Here is an 18,949-nt window from a genome sequence, read left to right as displayed (position 1 = left end):
GAAAAGTTTTTCTATTTTTAAAAATTATTTCAGATATCATGATCCAACTCATATAAACCATTTGATAACAACACCTGTGAACTTCTTGGTTCATCTAATCTCGGCACCATTTTCCAGTTTTCCATTCAATTGTTTATCTAGCTTTTCAGGTGGTGCATGAAGTGCCTTGTCACATGAAAATGCAACTTGGTTTTCATCCAAAGCATTTCTCATCCAAGACACTGCTAATCCAACCACATCTAATTTTCACTACTGTGCTCTTTGTTAAAATGTGTGGCATGCAGTAATGATTTGAGACCAGGGGGCATGCAAACATTGTAGTTACTAAATTCATTATACAAATGATCTAGCAGCATTATAGTTATTTTGCTGTATATGTTTTTTTTTCTACAAAGACACTCTCAAATATGCCAGCACTGCCTAAAGAAATGATTCAGATTTAATATGAAGTAATTATTATATGATATATAACACTTAAATAACACTTAACAGCCAACTGACATAAAACAAATCCAGAGAATTGTCAATTAGCATCTGTACCTGCCCTGGAAAGACTCCATAATACAAGGAAGCAAATCATCCCTAATCATGAAGTCACCTCACAAAGAGGTGGACTAGCCTTGGCATTGTACCCAACCCCAAACCATCTTGCTCCAGTCATTTCAGATTACGGTCAGTGAACTGGATGTGAAATAACAATAATGCATTGGCAAAGTCAGCAATTCATTTTGAAGCCTTTTTCTAACAGCTTGTCAATTTACATTGTTGACCATGATACCAAGTTCCGGTCAAGTTAGAGCAACCTAGTTACAGCAGAGCAGCAGTTGCAATTGGAGTTTTATAAATCATGTGTCACAGTAGAAACATTGCAGCCCTCCTGTTTTAGCAGTAGTGTTACAGCTTTTATTTTACAGCTCTAGTATTACAGAAGTGTGTCTTTTTACTTATCAGAGCAGATGATTATTGGGGCTTCAGGACTGTAGTCCAAGGGATATAAACCTAAGGACTAATTGAACTGAATGATGAAGGAGCTCTGAGGGGAGGGACTTATATAGGCAAAAAGGACAGAGCTAGATCCACTTTATGCCAATGAGGTTTTCTTTTTGTCAGTGTAGTTTTGATTGGTCATAAGTTTATCAAGTGATAATTGGTCAAATTTTAATCCTGAGTGTGACTTACCAGTGTAGTTTTTTTTTATTTTCTTCTCAGATGTGTAATAGTCTGTGTATGCCTCAACATACCTGGTTACCTTCATGGGCCTGAAACCTGACCTTCACTAGCTCTAGGCAATCGTTATTATCCAGACTCAGGATGGTTCCCTGTTTGTTTTTCTTCTTTTGTTTATCAACATTCTAAGCTCATATTCAACCAGGTGTTCTCTATTAGAATCCTCTACAATTTAGGTGGAGGTTAAACCTTTCCAGAGAGTTTTGATTTTGTTACTGGATGAATTCTTCAAAATAAACACATGGGACTACATGTTCCTAATGTTGGCTTGAATTTTCTCGTATTTTGCTGTATATATTATTCAAACTCAAAATATTTGTTTTTAATTTCAGAGATTTGCTCTCTGTGTGGTATAGTATCCTCTTAAGGACGCAAGTTACAATTTATTTTAATTTTCATCTTCTCATTATTATCTTTCTAAGTATTAAGTGTTAAGCTTCCACTTTTCCAGTCCACAACATTGTATATCAGGGAGAACTCATCTGTAGCTGGCTTTGCTGGGGGTGGAGGAGGGACTTGGACAGGTCTGTATCTCGTGAATATGGTGCCTATGGCTTATGCTGGTGATAGCCCTACTCTCTGGGCTTCAGATCCATGTCTGCAGACTGAGCTTTCCATTTACTTTCCCTGAAGATTCCAGATCATTTTCACTGTATCTGCTTGATCTTGTGTCTGCTCAATCCTGAGCAACACAGTTTGGGGGGGGGGTGGAATTGGACCTTTCTGAACTTTATCTTCCTCACGGGGAGTCCTATTCACCTGCATTACCCAAGCACTTTCACACATATTTCCCCATCTTTAAATCCACAGAAAAGAGTTTGCATTCCACAAGTGTGTGGAGCCAACAAAAGACTTTTGTTGCCTAATGATTTTCCTCAGTGTTTCTTCTGTCATGTGGTCAACATTGATCTCTGATTTTCAGGAGGTGCTCCAGTTTCACCCCATGTCATGCAATCTTCTTAGTTTAGTGCCTTTCTAGAATACTCTAGGTTATTTTCCCAGAAGTGTGGCAGGGAATTTCCTCTAATACCATCTTCTTTTCCCTCCTTGCCTACCTTTCTTGTTCATTAATTTTAATTTCTTTTGCCATATTGCTGTAAAATTGTGAGCACCTTCTTTACAGAGAACAAAAAGAACTTTGTTCTAGAACAATTGACAATATTAAGTAATTTCTATTTTTGGCTTCCAGCTATTTCCCTTAATTTCTTTAGAGTTATTTTTTCTACTTTGATGATTGTTACATTTTACATTTACAACACATTTAAAGATATTTTGTGACAGACGATTCTTTCGGGTATTTATTTTATCTTATAAATTGAAAATAAACAAATTGTAAATGATTTAAATTATGATCCTGTTGATTTGAAAATTCCTCAACTGAGAAGCAAGAGGAGGCAGCATTGCTTTGTTCTTTCATGCCTTGATTTGTGTGTGTGTTTTTTTTTTGCAATTTACATTTTGTACAATTGTGTAGGTCTCACAATAAGTAGCTTCTCTCACATTAGTACCTTAGTAGTGAAATGCAACCTAGATAAGAAGAGTAACGACACCAGGTGAAAACTTCTGAAGAACAGAAAAATCAGTTCACATAATGAACATAACTCCTACCATACAGTTTCACGCAATACTTACATTGTATTTCAAAAATAATACCTTACATAGAAGGAAAACATTGGAAACTTGAATATATAAAACACTAATAGATGTAGACATGATGGATACATTAAATAATAAAACCCAGAAGCCTGAAAGCACATATTAGGGTGCATAGACAACAATAGTAAATGAATAGATATCATTATGCAATTACAGTAACCAATGGAGACTTTCTAATTTCCTTGGGAATCATGATGATTACAAAATATTTTTTTCTATGAAACAGGTAATTCCCTGCAGGGTGAAAAAGAGTTGTATTTTGAATTTCACTTCTACTGAAACTTAGAATGCAACTTAGAATGTGCTTGGGATATGTAGAAAGTTAGCACAAGGTCAGAAGATTCATTAGTTTATGGCATTGTCTAAGTCATGTTAGAAACCACTGAAGTCACTTGATTAAATTTCTTTCCACAAAGATTATTGCCATGGTTTATTGTGTTATCCAGACATAATGAGGCTATAGTGAAGATTGTAATACTGGGCTGTGGGCACCACTTAAGTATTTTATTTCACCAAGAACACATATGAAAGTGTTCACCATGTTGGAGTGTACATGTACTCTGAACAATGTTTGTGGTATTAAATCATTTTTATTAGAAGTTATTGGCTGCCTGATAGGATCCACTGTTGGAATTCTTACTGCTCTCCAGTAGCAAGAAAGAGCACAAAGTCATAAGAGAAAGAAAAATTGGTACTATTTATACAGGAGATTGTGCTCCTTTTGTAGAGTTCTGCCAATAAATGGAATGCACAGAATTGTATTGATATAAGTCTAGAACAAGACAAGTGAAATATATTTTGCTATGAATATATAAACTTTATAAGCCCAGATTTTAGCCACTAAATTTCATGATTGTGAACCTCTGTGGCTGATTTCTTGGGGAAAACAGCCAGAGGAATAGAGAAATAGATTCTTCTTCGAAAGTATCAAAGTATCTTTCTGAAACCTACACATGTTTGCTTACAGCACTGTGTAAAATAAAAATTTTTCCAACAATTTCTTAAATACAACTTGAGATATCAGTCATTCTTAGTCTGAATTCATGTTTATGAGATAATCAGATTCAGAAGTCACACAGAGTAACAATTTTATCACTTATGTTAACATTATAATTTCTTTGAACCCACATGTCACTCTCTGAACTTAAGTACAGGTTGAGGCACTGAACTTTAATAATTCACAGTATTCCTTGTTTCTCTTTCCCAAGAATATACTTCCTAATGGACATTATTACGGGCAGAGATTCATTCTTACCAGAACATTGACAGTCACCTGAGCAGTACCACTTCTCTGTTTGATGGGGTTGGGGACAACATCATTGTCCAAGTCTGTTATTTTCACAATGATTTTATACTGTGATTCAACTTCCCTGTCTAGTGAATCCAAAAGCTTTATCATTCCTGGCACAAGAATAAAGGAAGAATTGTTATCCTGGGATCACTAAATATCTTAAATTTATGCTAACTTTTAAGTCACGTAAATGAAATAATCGTTACAATAACAAACGGAAATGAACAAATGCAATGCAATTTTGGTTATATATTAATATTCCCAGAATATAATTCATCAACAAAATCATGACAGATGTTGATCTGAACTCCAAATTGGTTACCGCTTATACATTCTTAGATATATGGAAAAACATACATAAGTACAGATTTCTGCAGATCACTATAGCAAATATCAAGGCTTCAATGCTTTCCTGCAATAACTAAGAATTTATGGATACAGAAAGCAAATAAGGTAAACATATAATTTATGCTAAAAGTTTTATAATCTTTGAAACTATGAGTTTGTCAATAAAATAAATTCCAAGTGAGTAAATATAAGCTTTAAATTTTCATTAATTGATATGAACATTTTTATAATACCTGTGTCTGGTTCAATGTAAAATTGGGAACGTGATCCAAAATTTCCTCCAACTATGGTATATTTTACATTATTAAATGGCCAGTCTGCATCTGTATATGTAATTTTTCCAACTAAGGTATCAACTGGACTGTTTTCAAATATACTGAAAGTAAATGATGGCATTGATCCAATTGGATTCAATTCATTTATGCGAGTTACTCTTATGATGATTGTAATTATTGCTATGGAGAAAAAAGTACATAAATATCAATATATAGTTAAGGTGACAATGTGCCTTCTTCTATAATTCTTTTTCCTATCCTTCTAAATTAGCATCCTGTACTACATATCAAATTGTAAGTGTGTAAATGATACAATTACATTTCTGTGGTTCTGTTATTAAAACATTATATTTTCTTTTTTAAAAAAAATATTTATTTATTTATACAAGCATTGGGTACAGTCAGAAGCGCGGGAGGGTGAGAGAATTCACCAGAGCCAGAGCGGGGAGCAGAGCAGGCAGACCAACTAAGCACACTGCTGAGGGGAGCAGCAGGCATGGCAGGAGAGGTCTGTTGCAACTTGTGGGACGGGCTGCAGAGGCTGAGGGCAGCTTAGCAGCCCAGTGCTCAACTGCTGTGCCACCAGGGGAGGCCCTGATTAAAATATTTTAACATGACAATATAACAAAGAAATAAGTAGGAAGTGCTATTTATGATGGGAACCCAAATGCTGGTATATTCTTTAATGCAAAATGAGCTGTGGAGAAATTTTTGGGCAACAAAGATTTCAGAGAATTTCATTTTTAACATTGCCTTTAAATAGCTATACTTTCTTATAATAGGATTTAAACATCATTTTCCCACTCATGTTCTGGACTTTTTTTTTTCTTTTTAAAATAAAAAATAATTTAAAAAAGTTTTTAAAAATTTAAGATAAAAATTTTAATGTGTACTAAATAAGTCATGGATGATAATTTATATACATCATTATACAATGAGAAGATATATATGAATAGGATATATTTCTAATAATTTAAAAATTCTTATTTTTGTATAAATCAAAATATTTGCTATTTCAAGTTAGTAACTTACTGGACAGAACAGGATTTCCTTCATCAGATACTCTCACAAACAATATATATTTGAAGTGCATTTCTGCCAAAATAGCATTATCGTAATCTAGATGTTTAGGTCCAGTCTGCAGATGAAAGATATTACATTGATCAAGAGGTCACTTTTAAATGATAAGCTTAAATGTTTTTAATCTAAGTGATAAGCTTAAATGCAATTAATCTAAAACTAAGACTTGCAAAAATTTTAGTGAAAAAGGTAAATAAAAGTGTTATTTTATTACTCTGCTAGTCAATAAGAATATATTCAAAAGGAATATGAGCCAGAAATGCAATTCACAGGTGTTCTGCTACATGTCATTTTAACATTTCCAGTAGTCACATTATCTTATCAGTGGGCTAAATTGAAAAGTGACATGATCATGTCAATAATGCAGAAAAATCATTTGACAAAATCCAACAACCATTCATGGGAAAAAAATAAAAAACAACCTCTCAGTAATCTAGGATTAGAGGCTAACTTCCTCAGTTTGATAAAAGATCTACAAATATCCTCTGGCTAGGATCACACTTCATGGTGAGAAATTCAAATCTTCCCCACTATGATCTGGTACAACTCTAGGTACACTTAAAGTTCTAGCACTTCATTTCTCAAATTTAAAAGAAACAGGTAAAAATAATTTAGCAAAGTATTCATGCACTCTAACATATCATCAACATGCAATTAGCACCAAAAAGTATTTAGATATTTAAATCATTTAAATATATTTAAATGATTGCATTCATTTATTCATGCTAAATCTGTGACAGCCCTTGCTTATTTCATGCTTGCAGCATATCTCAATTCAGACAAGCCACATTGCAAGTTCTGGGACCCACATGCAGATAGTAGCTTCCATATGGGAAAAGAAAGTTTTATATGAACTGTAAATTGATTGAAAAAGCTTCAATACTGTTACCATATATCCTGGCACTTTGTAATTATTGCATTATATTGTAAGAGTATACTAATAACAAAACAAGGAGTACAGATTTGATGTTCATTTGTTCACCTTGATTCATTAGCCATGGAGTGTCTTTTTTCTGTTCATGTGTTTTGCTTATAAACAGTTGTTATGGTGTGCACTTAAGATTTGTAAAATTTAGTTGCCTTGAATTTTGCATGTGTAAAAAAATGAGTAAGGTATTAGCTAGTTTTAGCAAGAATAATATCTCAGATGCAAGCTTTAAATTGTAAGCTTTGGAATCATGCAAACACAGAACTTGAAACCCACTTTGTAAGAGAGGTCAAGCATCTCATGTTTTTGCTTTTTCACTTTTCTCTCCTGGGAAGAATGTGCAGGGCAAGCATGATTCAGTCAGGATCTTTCATAATGTGAAATAAAGGGGGTGATTTTAGCCTCCCCTTCACAGTTCATGCATAATCACACACTCTTCAAGGTACTCATAGCCTAGAGTAGGCCTGAGGCCATTCAAGCAGGATTGGAAGGAATGTGATTCCATACACTGTCTCATTTTTCTGGGTCCCTTTTGTACATTAGATACCCTCACATTAACTATTTTTCTCAACAAATAGTCAAAACCAGCTTTTGGCTATGAAACTAGAAACTTTGTGTGGCTGATTTTGCTTTTTGTCAAAGGTAGAGGAGCTTTAGTACAATAACACATTGTTGATTTTTTCTTTATACACACACACATATAGTGTGTGCATTTATTTTGGGAACTGTATTAGTATCCGTCATTATCAAGACACAAATATATATATATATATATATATATATATATATATAGCGCTTATGAATCTCTGTTTTAACATTTTGATCACATTAACAATATCTTCCAATTGCAAAAGGATTGTGAAAATTTGGCACAATTTGGAAGTGATTTGTTACTAAATCAAATCAATGTCTTACAATACCGTTTCACACTTTAATTTTGTTCATTTGTTACTCATTAATTCAGCCATATATAAACATACATCTAATGAGTACTGAATATGTACTGAGTGCAGGTTTAATAACAGATTTTTAGACTTTTTTATTTTGTTTTGTTTTTTTGTTTTAGCTTTCTAAATGGAAAGACATAATGAAATATGTGGTAAGTAGTATGGTGGGAGAGATATTAAATTCTCTTGAGGACACAAGCAGAAGCATCTGACCCAGACAAAAGGGAGAAGAAATATTAGGAATAGCTTCCTAGAAGAAAAGAAGTGATGTCTAAGTCAATTATGAAGGCTGTGCAAGTGTGTATGCTTGATGAGGACACAAAATAGCCGAGGAGCGTTTTCTAGTTATATGAATGTTGTGAACAGCAGGACTAAAAAGAGATAAAAGACAGACTGGCATTTTAAAGTGCTGAGAATGACCCATTGTACTTCCATTACAGAACATGAGGATGTTAGGGGATTGATAAAATGCAATATGAGGATTGGGAAGGAGTCCAGTTGCATAAGATTGTGTCAAATCAAAGCCAAAAAAAACAGCTATTATCTATAATAATTACCCCAGAATATGTCCAGTGTCTTTACCAATTGGTCATATGAGCAATTTTTTTTTTTAAAAAAGATTTATTTATACAAGTACTGGGTACAGTCAGAGGTGCGGAAGGGTGAGAGAATTCACCAGAGCCAGAGCAGGGAACAGAACAGGCAGACTGAGGAAATACACTGCTAAGGGGAGCAGCAGGTGCGACAGGAGAGGTCTACACACCATGTGGGACCCTTGCCAGCTGCCCGGGATCAAACTGGTGCTACAGAGGCTGTAGGGCAGCTTCGCAGCCCAGCGTTCAATCTCTGTGCCACCAGGGGAGGCCCATATGAGCAATTTTTAATCAAAATTATATTCAGATATTACCTATGCACTTGATTGAATATGTTGCCTAATCCAATCATGCCAATTCTATTTTAAAATATGTGAATATAGCCTAGCTTTGGTCTCAAAAATTATTAATAAAATTTAGATTTAATAAATTGGAAAAATGTTTAAGCTGTTCTATATTTCATAGATGTAGTAACCAAGTACCCACATTTATTTTATTCATGCAGTGGTTAATAGTTATTAAATATACTAATTAATGACAATTATGGTCATTTCAACACTTTCCAAAGGAATAACCTGTACTTTATCACAGAACCATTTGTTCTAGGACATTTATAACCTTCCTAGTTCAGTTCCCAAGGTTAAAATTTCATTCCAGCATTCATCCCAAAGTAAAATATTTTGTTGGCAATTTAAGGTTCAGTTGGAAATACAGGAACAAATTCTGCCATCAGCTATTTGAACTACTGTAGTTCATTAAGAATTTTGTAATAAAAAAAAGTAAAATGTTTTTCTGTCTAAGGTTAGTCACAGGGCCACAATCAAGAAAAACTTAAAATACTTACTTTAAGTTCATTGTTTGTGAGGGTAAAGGATTCATTTGAAAAATTATCCATAATGAAATGATAACTGATATTGTTATTGGGGCCAGTTCCATCCTTATCTACACAAGTTAGAGAGACTAACAGAGTTTCAGCAGGGATGTTTTCAGGAAGTTCAATTCTGTAATGAGTAAAATATGAGAAAAAATGTGGTGTAGCATATTAATCTTGATTTATACTGATTATAATATTTAATTCAAAATATTTTAAAATGCACTCATATTTTGAATAAACACTTCTGACAATAATAAAATCATAGAGTTGGTGAAAAACTGCAAAAGATAAGAAGTTATTTGGCATCTTTGCTAAGGCCTAGGAAAATAAGCTGCTATTATGTTGGATTAATTAACATCAAATGTAGTATGATACACATATTATCATTGGAAAAATGGCAGTTAGTACCTCAAATTGATCATTTTTAAATTTTTGCTCCTAAAGTTGAAAATAATCTGAAATTGCTTGCTCCATACTTTCACATTTAGGCACATAAATTATTGATCCTGTTTAAAAAAATATAAGAAAACTGAAAACTAGAGAATATAAACGGTTATTTAAAAACATACAGAAGAAAAGAATAAACTCTTGACCTCTTATATCCTTATGTGGTATAATTTTCTTGGTAATTAAAACTGTCTTGTTAGGAAGTTCCTTAAATTAATAATAACTTGAAATAATGCATTGATCTACACTAGTCCTATAAGTGACTGTCTATTAAAGCTACTTAACATTTAGCAGAGACTGTTATCTTTTACCAATTTTCATATGTCACTCTAAATATCCTAGTTTCCCTGCAACTTCCAGTTTCTCAGGGGGTTAGAGGGAGAGGTGTATTAGCAATTGAAATGTAAGCTGAAAGACTATGTATCTGTCTAGACTATGTGATTAAATATTGGGGATACTTTTCACATTTTCCTTTCCTCACTCCATGTACATGGAAGCAAAAGACAACAACATCACCAAGCCAGAGATCTAGTAAACCAGGTGCCTGAATCACAGTTTGGAGGAGTAACACTCAGTAGAGCAAACCAAGCTTCATTGTCCTTTGCATAAGGAGCGAACAGATGATCATTGTTTTGTCTTGAATTTTTGTTACAGAAATTAGTTATAAGATCCTGACCAATCAGACATTCATAATTATGATTTTGTGTCAACTCACATTTTATTCTGGCATAGTTTAAAATCTAAGATTGTTCTAATTTTAGTTACTTAAAATATCTTAGGTTTTAAACTATACCAGAATAAAATTGAGTTGTCTAACTTGCTAAGCACAAAAGATTCTAGGACCAAAGTTTCTAATAATCCCCCATTAAGAATCTGTAGGCTACTACCTGGAAAAGTAAAAGTACATTACAATTGGACTGGCTTCGGGAGAATTGATTATTTCTGCTTGTCTTTTTGTTGAATTCATCTCTTGCAAAAATTTTACAGTCAATTTAACTTTTTGTATACAACAGCATGGCAGTATTTCTATATTTAGATTTTAGAATTTTGTTACTACTAAGTGATAAAATAATATTCCTGAAATAATATTCATAAAATATTGTTTAAATAAATTTCAAAAGTACATTTCAGAAATGTATAAAATATCATTTCTGCTATGTAATTTAAAACTCCAATTAAGCAGGGGTTCCCATGGCTCAACTTGCATGACTATCAAAGTCCTTCTCCATTAAGTTGATTATTGTCAGTTATTTGACTATATGAAAAACACATGCTCATGATTTTTCTCAGGGGTGGATTACTATGTGCACACTTAAAGTAGGGTATGTTACTATAATACAAAAGAGTAAGTTACCAGAATGCTCCCAAACTAAGCTAAGAATTTTATGAGCAATCAGATATTCTGTAGAGATATACTTACTGAGAAACAGGAAATCTGGATTTCAGGGTCTAAACCACTGCTAGTGAACTGCGTGAACTTTGTGAGCAAATGAAATCTAACAAACTTGGTATTCCATTTATATAAAGAGAATAACATTTAAATCTTATGTAATTAAACTTAATTACAAACTTTTAAATCTTATGCAATTAAAAAGCCTGACCAAAAAATTGCTTGCTTGTGACTTTAGAATTATGTACAAGTTAATGTGAATATAAATTTTAAAAAAGAATATAAATATATAGATATTAGTGTATGTGTATATATAAGCTATTTGTAAATATATGAGTTGTTTTCATTTCCTGAAAGCAAGAGAGTAGATAAGAATCATTTTTTAAGGTCTTTTCTAGCTTTGATTTTTATAAATTTTGAGGCAATAAAACAGGACCAGTTTTAAAAGAGAGAAAAAGATTTGCGTATTGTTTGAAAATATAGTAAGGAAGTAAGGAAAGGCTTCTTTTTCATTCTAGGAATGGAATATTATTTGCCCATACCCACCCATTCATTTCTCCCTATGGCAAAATCTAAAGGCCAAGTTTACTCTGAAAACTTACGTGTAAATATCCTGTGTGCACTGAGGTGGATTGTCATTAACATCTTGTAGAATCACTGTGAGTGTTCCAGTAGTAGAATGTAGCCGTTCGTTGTCATAAGCTCTAAAATATAATACCCAAGAATGCAGAGTTGCTGTGTCTTCATAATCCAAAGGATAGGCAATTGTCACCTCTCCAGAATCTAATAGATAGATGCCAAATTGGTCAGCATTCAAAAGGTGAATAAGTTATGAATTAAAACAATGATCTGGGAAAATAATAGTTCTAGGGATCAATTAAAAGACAAATAACAATTGCAAACTGGAAGAAGCTCATAGACTAGTCATCACTGAGCATTTGTGGGGGCTTGTTGATGAATGGGAAAGAGACACCTCTGAAACTGCACAGAGCAGAAAATATTCTATGGGCGGATCATGGCAGTGGATATGAGATGTGCACAGTGAGCCTAGGCTGAGTGTTGAAAAATGAGCATAGGAAATCTAGACAGAGATAATTGCAATGGAGTAGAGATGCCAAGGAGAGAATTATTAAAGGGTAACCAAAGAAGAGGAAGTCATAGAGCAGCCACTCCGGGCAGGTGTATTAGCACAGGAGGGCAAAATTCTACACAAGATGTTGAAAAATTTTCATTGCACTGCTGAATGATCAGAGTACATGGATTTCAAATATGATGGAAAGAAAGGATTTTAATTCATTTTCAGCAAGTCAAATTGACAAACATATATTGTGGTGGATTGCACATGTACATCAGGTGGGGGAGTTGGGCAACAGAAAAGGAGTACAAGCAATGAGAAAATTATTAATATCTTTAGTGTATGCCAAACACTTTTCAAATTATGTGTTTAAGTATATATTTATTGCAATTGATAATATCAATTACATACTTGTTATGACAGGACATATAGTAAATAATTTTTAAAATATTACATATATCAACTCCAAAAGAATGATACAGTAAATCCCCGTGTGCATATAGCTAGCTTCAACAGTTGCAATACATGACCAATTTTATTTCATATGTAGTATGCCTACTTTATCCACTACCTGGGTTATTTTGAAGGAAATCCCAAACAACATGGCATTCTGTTTGTAAATATTTTCTTATTTATTCTTAGAGGCAAAGAACTATTGTTTGAAAATATAACCAATATAATTAGCATACCTAAAATCATCACATTAATTCCTTAGTCAGCATATATCCTGTAATCATCAAATTTTTGGATTGTCTTATAAAGTTTGCAATTTTTTCAGATCATTGTATAACTAAAGTTCATGCTTTATAATTGGTTGATAATGTTTCTTTAATCTATAAGGCTCTCCAACTTAAAAATAATTGCTATAATATAAAATTATGTATTATTTTATTAATATGAACGAAGATAACACCATGCACACTTCTCAACCTTTTCCCTCTTACTATATCTTGGAGATAGTAATATAGAGAGAAGTTCATTTCTTTTTCTAGGAGCATATTTCATTGTCTGGGTTGTCACAGTTTATAATATGAATCTTTTCAATCTTATTAAAATAATACTGCGATAGGGCCTCCCTGGTGGCACAGGCAGTTGAGCGCAGTGCTGTGAAGCTACCCGCAGCCTCTGCAGCACTGGTTCGATCCCCGCCGGCCTCGGAGCAACCCACATAGCGAGCAGACCTCTCCTGTCTCACCTGCTGCTCCCTCAGTAATGTGTTTCCTCAGTCTGCCTGTTCTGTTCTCCGCTCTGTGTCTGGTGAATCCTCTCACCCTCCCGCACATCTGGCCTGTACCCCTGTTCTTGTATAAATAAAAATAATGATAATAATAATAATAATACTGCAGTAAATAGTATGTGTATAGATCTTTTTATATTTTTGTCAGTATATTTTAAGAAAGTTTCTAGAGTCAGGATTGCAAAATCAAAAAATACAAATGCATATGAAATTTCCCTAGATTCTATCAAGGGTCGTAGTATTTTTCATTATCACCATCACCAGCAATATTTGAAATCTATTTTACCACAAGGCTTACCAATAAAGGATATTGTCAAACATGATTTTTTGCTAATCTTATAAATTAAATATATTAACATATATCATTTGAATTTTCACTTCATTATGAACAAGATTAAGCATCTTTTCAGATGGTTCACAGTCATTTACAATTCCTCTAAACTGTTCATTTAATTAATTCATTAGTCCATTTTCATATTTGATTATAACTTATTTCTTCTAATATGATGTATAGTTGTATTTTTACTTTGCTTATAGTGATTTTATTTGCCATATTTTTTTTTTTTGTGGTGCGGTGGTGATAATTATGTTGATATACTGAAGTTACTTTCATCAATTTATTTCTCCATGGTTTCTGGCTTTTAAATCATAGTTAAAAATTTTTTCCTGTTCCCAGATTATAAAAAATTCATATTTTCTATAAATGCTTATAGTTTATAATTTCAATTTTAATTCCATCTAATTTATCTTGTATTTCTGGTAGACAGTATAAAATATTTTTCCTAATGCCATCTACTTATCACCTTATTAAAATTATTTATGTAATTACTTGGACCTTTAATCAAGATGTGATATTTGTTCTGTTTTTCCATCTGCATAATCCTTGTCAGTATCACACAGTTTGCAATTCAGAGGCACTGTAATATTTTTCAACATCTGTTAAGGTTAGTGCCCCTCTTTGCTCTGCTGTTAATTTCTTTTCTGCTATACTTGCTTTTTTTTTTTCTAGTTCCAGGTATAGTGGTATTGGGATGGGGTTCTGTATACAGAGAAAAACAACAATAATCTGGTTATATTTTAATTGACTTCCTTTTCAAATACTTTCATTGTATCTTTATTTGCAGAGCATGTAATCCTTATGTGTAATACACTTTTGTCTTTATGTACATTATTTTTAGTTCTATAGGTAAATGTGTATGTGATTTCTTGCCATAATTTCTCATCCGATATATCCCCAGTTATTTGGGTTGTCTGGAGTGTATTCTCTAGTGAATTCCACAGGAAAGACATACAGGAACATTTTCTGAGTTCTTCCATGGTCCTAAAATTTTATCTTTCTTTATTTATTAAGTCATTTTCCTGTGTATAAATTTCCAAAGTCATATTTTGTGTTCTTTAGTTGCCTAAATATATTATACCATTAACTGTGGAAAAAGTATTTTAGAAAAGTCTTTACAGTTTAATTGTCACCTCTTTTTGTTAATATCTAATAATTAATAGAAAATATCTCAGATTCAGTCACTCTGATTAGTTTTCTAGCAACCTAGCTTGCCTTTTAAAATATGCAACATATAGCCTCAAATCCTTTTTATTAAGGAATATTTTCTGAATGATGATTTAATGTATTACCCCTACTCTCACTGTCATATTTTTTTCTTTCTTCATTTTTATTTATAGTCTGTAATATTATTCATAGCCTATAATTAGAAAGGAGTTTTAACATGAACCATTTGAATGTAAGTTGCTGACCTGACATATCATCATCCCTAAATCATTTAATGTATATTTCCTAAAAGCATTCTCCAACATAACCCAGTATAATCAATAGAAACCTGAGGCAATCATCAATACATCTTATACCAAGAACCCCCATTCAAGTTTCACCAATTATCTCAATGTTATCCTCTTGGGTAAAAAAAGAGCCAGTAAAGAATCACACATCATTATTCTTTTTAGTCTTCAATCTGAGAAGTCCTTCAATCTCCCCTTGAGTTTTCACGGTCCAGTACATTTTGAAAATCAAATACTCATAACTTTGGAGAGGATTTTTCTGATATCTTCTCATGATTAGATTTGGGTTATGTAGCTATGGATTAAGTATCACAGAAGTTATGTTGCATTCTTATTCCATACTATAAGTTTGTAATATTGCTAATGATTCCCATTTTAATTAATTATTTGACTACAATAGTGCCTGCCAATTTTCTCCACTCCAAAGTTGCTGTTTTACTTTGCATATAATAAATATTTTGTGGTGAGATTTTTTTTTAAACTATGTGAACATTCTGTTCCCCATCAAACTGTATATTTATGAATTTCCATCTCTATGGACTAGTGGTATCCCATACTGTATAATGGGTTATAATCTAAAACTATTTTTATTCAGTTTAATGTCTAAATTTCTCTTGTAATTGACTAAATTGCTCTTGCAATTGACTAGAAGAACAGATTCTAGTTGTTCTCTGTGACTTTCTTACGTATCTTTGTCAATATTTAAGCATGTTCTTGCCTCTGTCACTATAAAATATTGCAGGCTCATATTATATTTTAGCTGTTACAGCTTCAAAGGGAACCATTTCTCTTAAGAATTCTTTATTTTTTAAATTTTATTTTATATATTTTACATCATTTTTTCATTTTAGCACAATGTATGCATTTTCATCTTGGTTATATTCCCCATACAATTCCAAACCCCTTATTTTGACCCTAATCCCTCTCCCCTCTTATTTTGACCCTAATTCCTCTCCTCCCTTGCAGCAGTGTGTCTCTGGTTTATAGTTGTTTGTTGATTTTGATTTTTACTGTATTATAATTAGTCTTTTTCCTGGTCCCTTATTTAGGTTTTCTAAATTCCTGCTATGAATGAGACCATCCAGTATTTTTCTTTTTCTTCATGGCTTATTTCACTGAGCATGATCCCTTCCAGCTCCATCCATGTTGCTGCAAATTGCATTTAGAAGTCCATATGTGGATGGTAGGTGTATACATTGATATTCTGGTATCATCCTTCTTCAGGATTTCTGTAGACCTAGCTACAGAAATGTATTTATGTATAGGTGTGTGTTTGCTTGCAATTACATCTGTATTTATTTATATAACTACATACACATATTTATATACATGTATATACATATAAATACATATATTGAAAAACCTAAATTTATTCTGACACCTTTGATTTCATTTCATCTTCATTAGTTTCATTCTAGTTTTCCTATTTTCTATATCTGTAATTCACATGTGAAACTGAAGAAATCAGCCTTCAATTATCTTTAATATATTTATTTTATAAATTCTCCTGTATATAACTCATCTCTTGTTTTTGCTGTATCTCTCTTCTCACAATGTACTTGGGCTACCTTCTCTCTCTGCTTAAGCTCTGACTTGCTGTAAGTTCCTCTCCACGAGTTCCTCTCCTCTTTTTTATCAAATTTTACTCCCTACATAGGCTCTTTATACTAATAGGATATGTAGTGTGTGTTTAATTCTGCCATGAAATTGCACACCATCTCTTAATAAGAGGACAGACATTTGTTTCTTGCCTCTGGTTTTATGGCAAGGTTATTAGTCATAAACTCCTTTTCTTTTGGTCATGTATGAGGTACTTACAATTACAAGTACTATAATTAAGCTGACTGAATTCAAGTGCAGTTTCTGGCACACAAATTAGTTGTGTGAATTTGAGTAAATTAAGATTTCTTTTTTGATATCATATATTAGATGTGGATTAGCACAGCAAAAACCCAAAGAAGATACTATATATGTGATTGTCTTGTGAGAATGTATGGATAGAAAAAGGATTCAATTTCTGTGACCAGTATTTTGGTTTTCATGGGAAAATCCACTGTTCATGGAAAAATCATAGAATAAAATCCCAGGGAACATTGCTGTGGGTCTGAATTTCTCAGGAGTCCCTTGAGCAGACAGATTGGACAGAATATACATACTTTTGAAACAAAAGGAATGGTCACTTTTTTATCTCATAAAATATGCTTAGTATGCTATTGAATAGCATAAAGATCATTTTACCTTAATAAAATAGTGCTAATCAAGTTTATTTTTAACCAGTTTAAAAAACACATTGAATTATACTTTATAAAATGATTAGCAATAAAAATTATTTACCTTTATTTATTGAAAATTCTTTTTGTATACTGATAAATTCATAATGTACTGAGTCTCCTATGTCTCTATCACTTGCTTTCAACTCGACTAGCTTTGTTCCAACAGGCAGATTTTCATAAATATTTATAGGTGCATCTGGTATATATCTGTGGGACAAAAGAGATTCTTTTATCACTTAGTGTAAACAAATGTCTCATTTCATCTATGTCACATAGTAAATATTTTAAAAATCATGTGATACACATTTTGTAACATTTTCAAGCCAGCCCCTGACTTAATTTTTTTCTTTACATATTATGTATACATATATATAAGTATATTTATCTATTATAAAATGTAGTTAAAAGTTTATTCCTGCCTGTAGTTTTTCTCCAGTCCTTTAACAGACTGATAAATTATACTTTATTCCAAACAACAAAATATTACACTGCTGTTGTCACTTTATCATTTCATATATATTTGGAAATATTTGAAATCATCAAGTACTTATTACTCAAAGTCATATTCATATTGACTTTTCAATTGAATGTATCAATTGACATTTTATTTTTTTATAATAAATTTTATTTTTATATTCCCCATACAATTGCAACCCCCTTATTTTGACCCCAATCCCTCCCCTCCCGCCCCGTACCCTCCCATAGAGTGTCTCTGGTTCATAGTTTTTTGTTGATTTTGATTTTCACTTTCTTATAGTTATTCATTTTCCTGGTCCTTTATTTAAGTTTTCTAGATTCCTGCTATGAGTGAGACCATCCGGTATTTTTCTTTTTGTTTCTGGCTTATTTCGCTGAGCATGATCCCTTCCAGCGCCATCCATGTTGCTGCAAATTGCATGTGTTTATCTTTTTTGAATGCTGAGTAATATTCAATGGTATATATGTACCACATCTTCTTGATCCAGTCATCTATTTTTGGCATTTGGGTTGTTTCCAAAGCTTAACTATTGTAAATAGTGCTGCTATAAACATAGGGGTGCAGGTGCTCTTTGGAATTGATGTTTCTGTGTCCTTTGGGTAAATACCTAGGAGTGGAATTGCTGGATCATATGGAAGCTCTATGTTTAGTAGGTCCAGAAATCTCCACACAGCTCTCCATAGTGGTTGGACCAGTTTGCACTCCCACCAACAGTGCAGAAGAGTTCCTTTTTCTCCACACCCTCGCCAACATTTGTTGTTGCTAGTTTTTTTAATATGTGCCATTCTCACTGGTGTAAGATGGTATCTCATGGTAGTTTTGATTTGCATTTCCCTGATTCCAAGTGATGTTGAACATTTTTTCATATGCCTGTTGGTCATTTGCATTTCCTCTTCAGAGAAGTTTCTTTTTAGCTCTTCTGCCCATTTTTTGACTGGATTATTTTCTTTGCTGTTGTTGAGTCTCATCAGCTCTTTGCAGATTTTTGTGATCAGTCCTTTGTCATTAGTGTTGTGTGCAAAAATGTTCTTCCAGTTGG

The 18,949-nt window shown here is 32.8% G+C and overlaps 1 protein-coding gene across 1 annotated transcript in view; it reads right to left on the bottom strand.

Annotated features, from left to right (window-relative positions):
- Positions 1 to 18,949, bottom strand: part of LOC311168907 (cadherin-related family member 4-like) — a gene marked incomplete at both ends in the record, with an annotated part of 76,873 nt that overhangs the window by 26,073 nt on the left and 31,851 nt on the right. Inside the window, 6 exons of the mRNA XM_084230611.1 lie at positions 4,139 to 4,284; positions 4,756 to 4,977; positions 5,830 to 5,935; positions 9,190 to 9,346; positions 11,659 to 11,839; positions 17,494 to 17,639. Coding sequence (XP_084086737.1) covers positions 4,139 to 4,284; positions 4,756 to 4,977; positions 5,830 to 5,935; positions 9,190 to 9,346; positions 11,659 to 11,839; positions 17,494 to 17,639 — 958 coding nt within the window. The remainder of the gene's footprint in view (positions 1 to 4,138; positions 4,285 to 4,755; positions 4,978 to 5,829; positions 5,936 to 9,189; positions 9,347 to 11,658; positions 11,840 to 17,493; positions 17,640 to 18,949) is intronic.

Source organism: Talpa europaea, assembly GCF_964194135.1.
Source record: "Talpa europaea genome assembly, chromosome: 3".
Lineage (NCBI taxonomy): Eukaryota > Metazoa > Chordata > Mammalia > Eulipotyphla > Talpidae > Talpa > Talpa europaea.
This window is presented reverse-complemented; position numbering and strand designations above follow the sequence as displayed.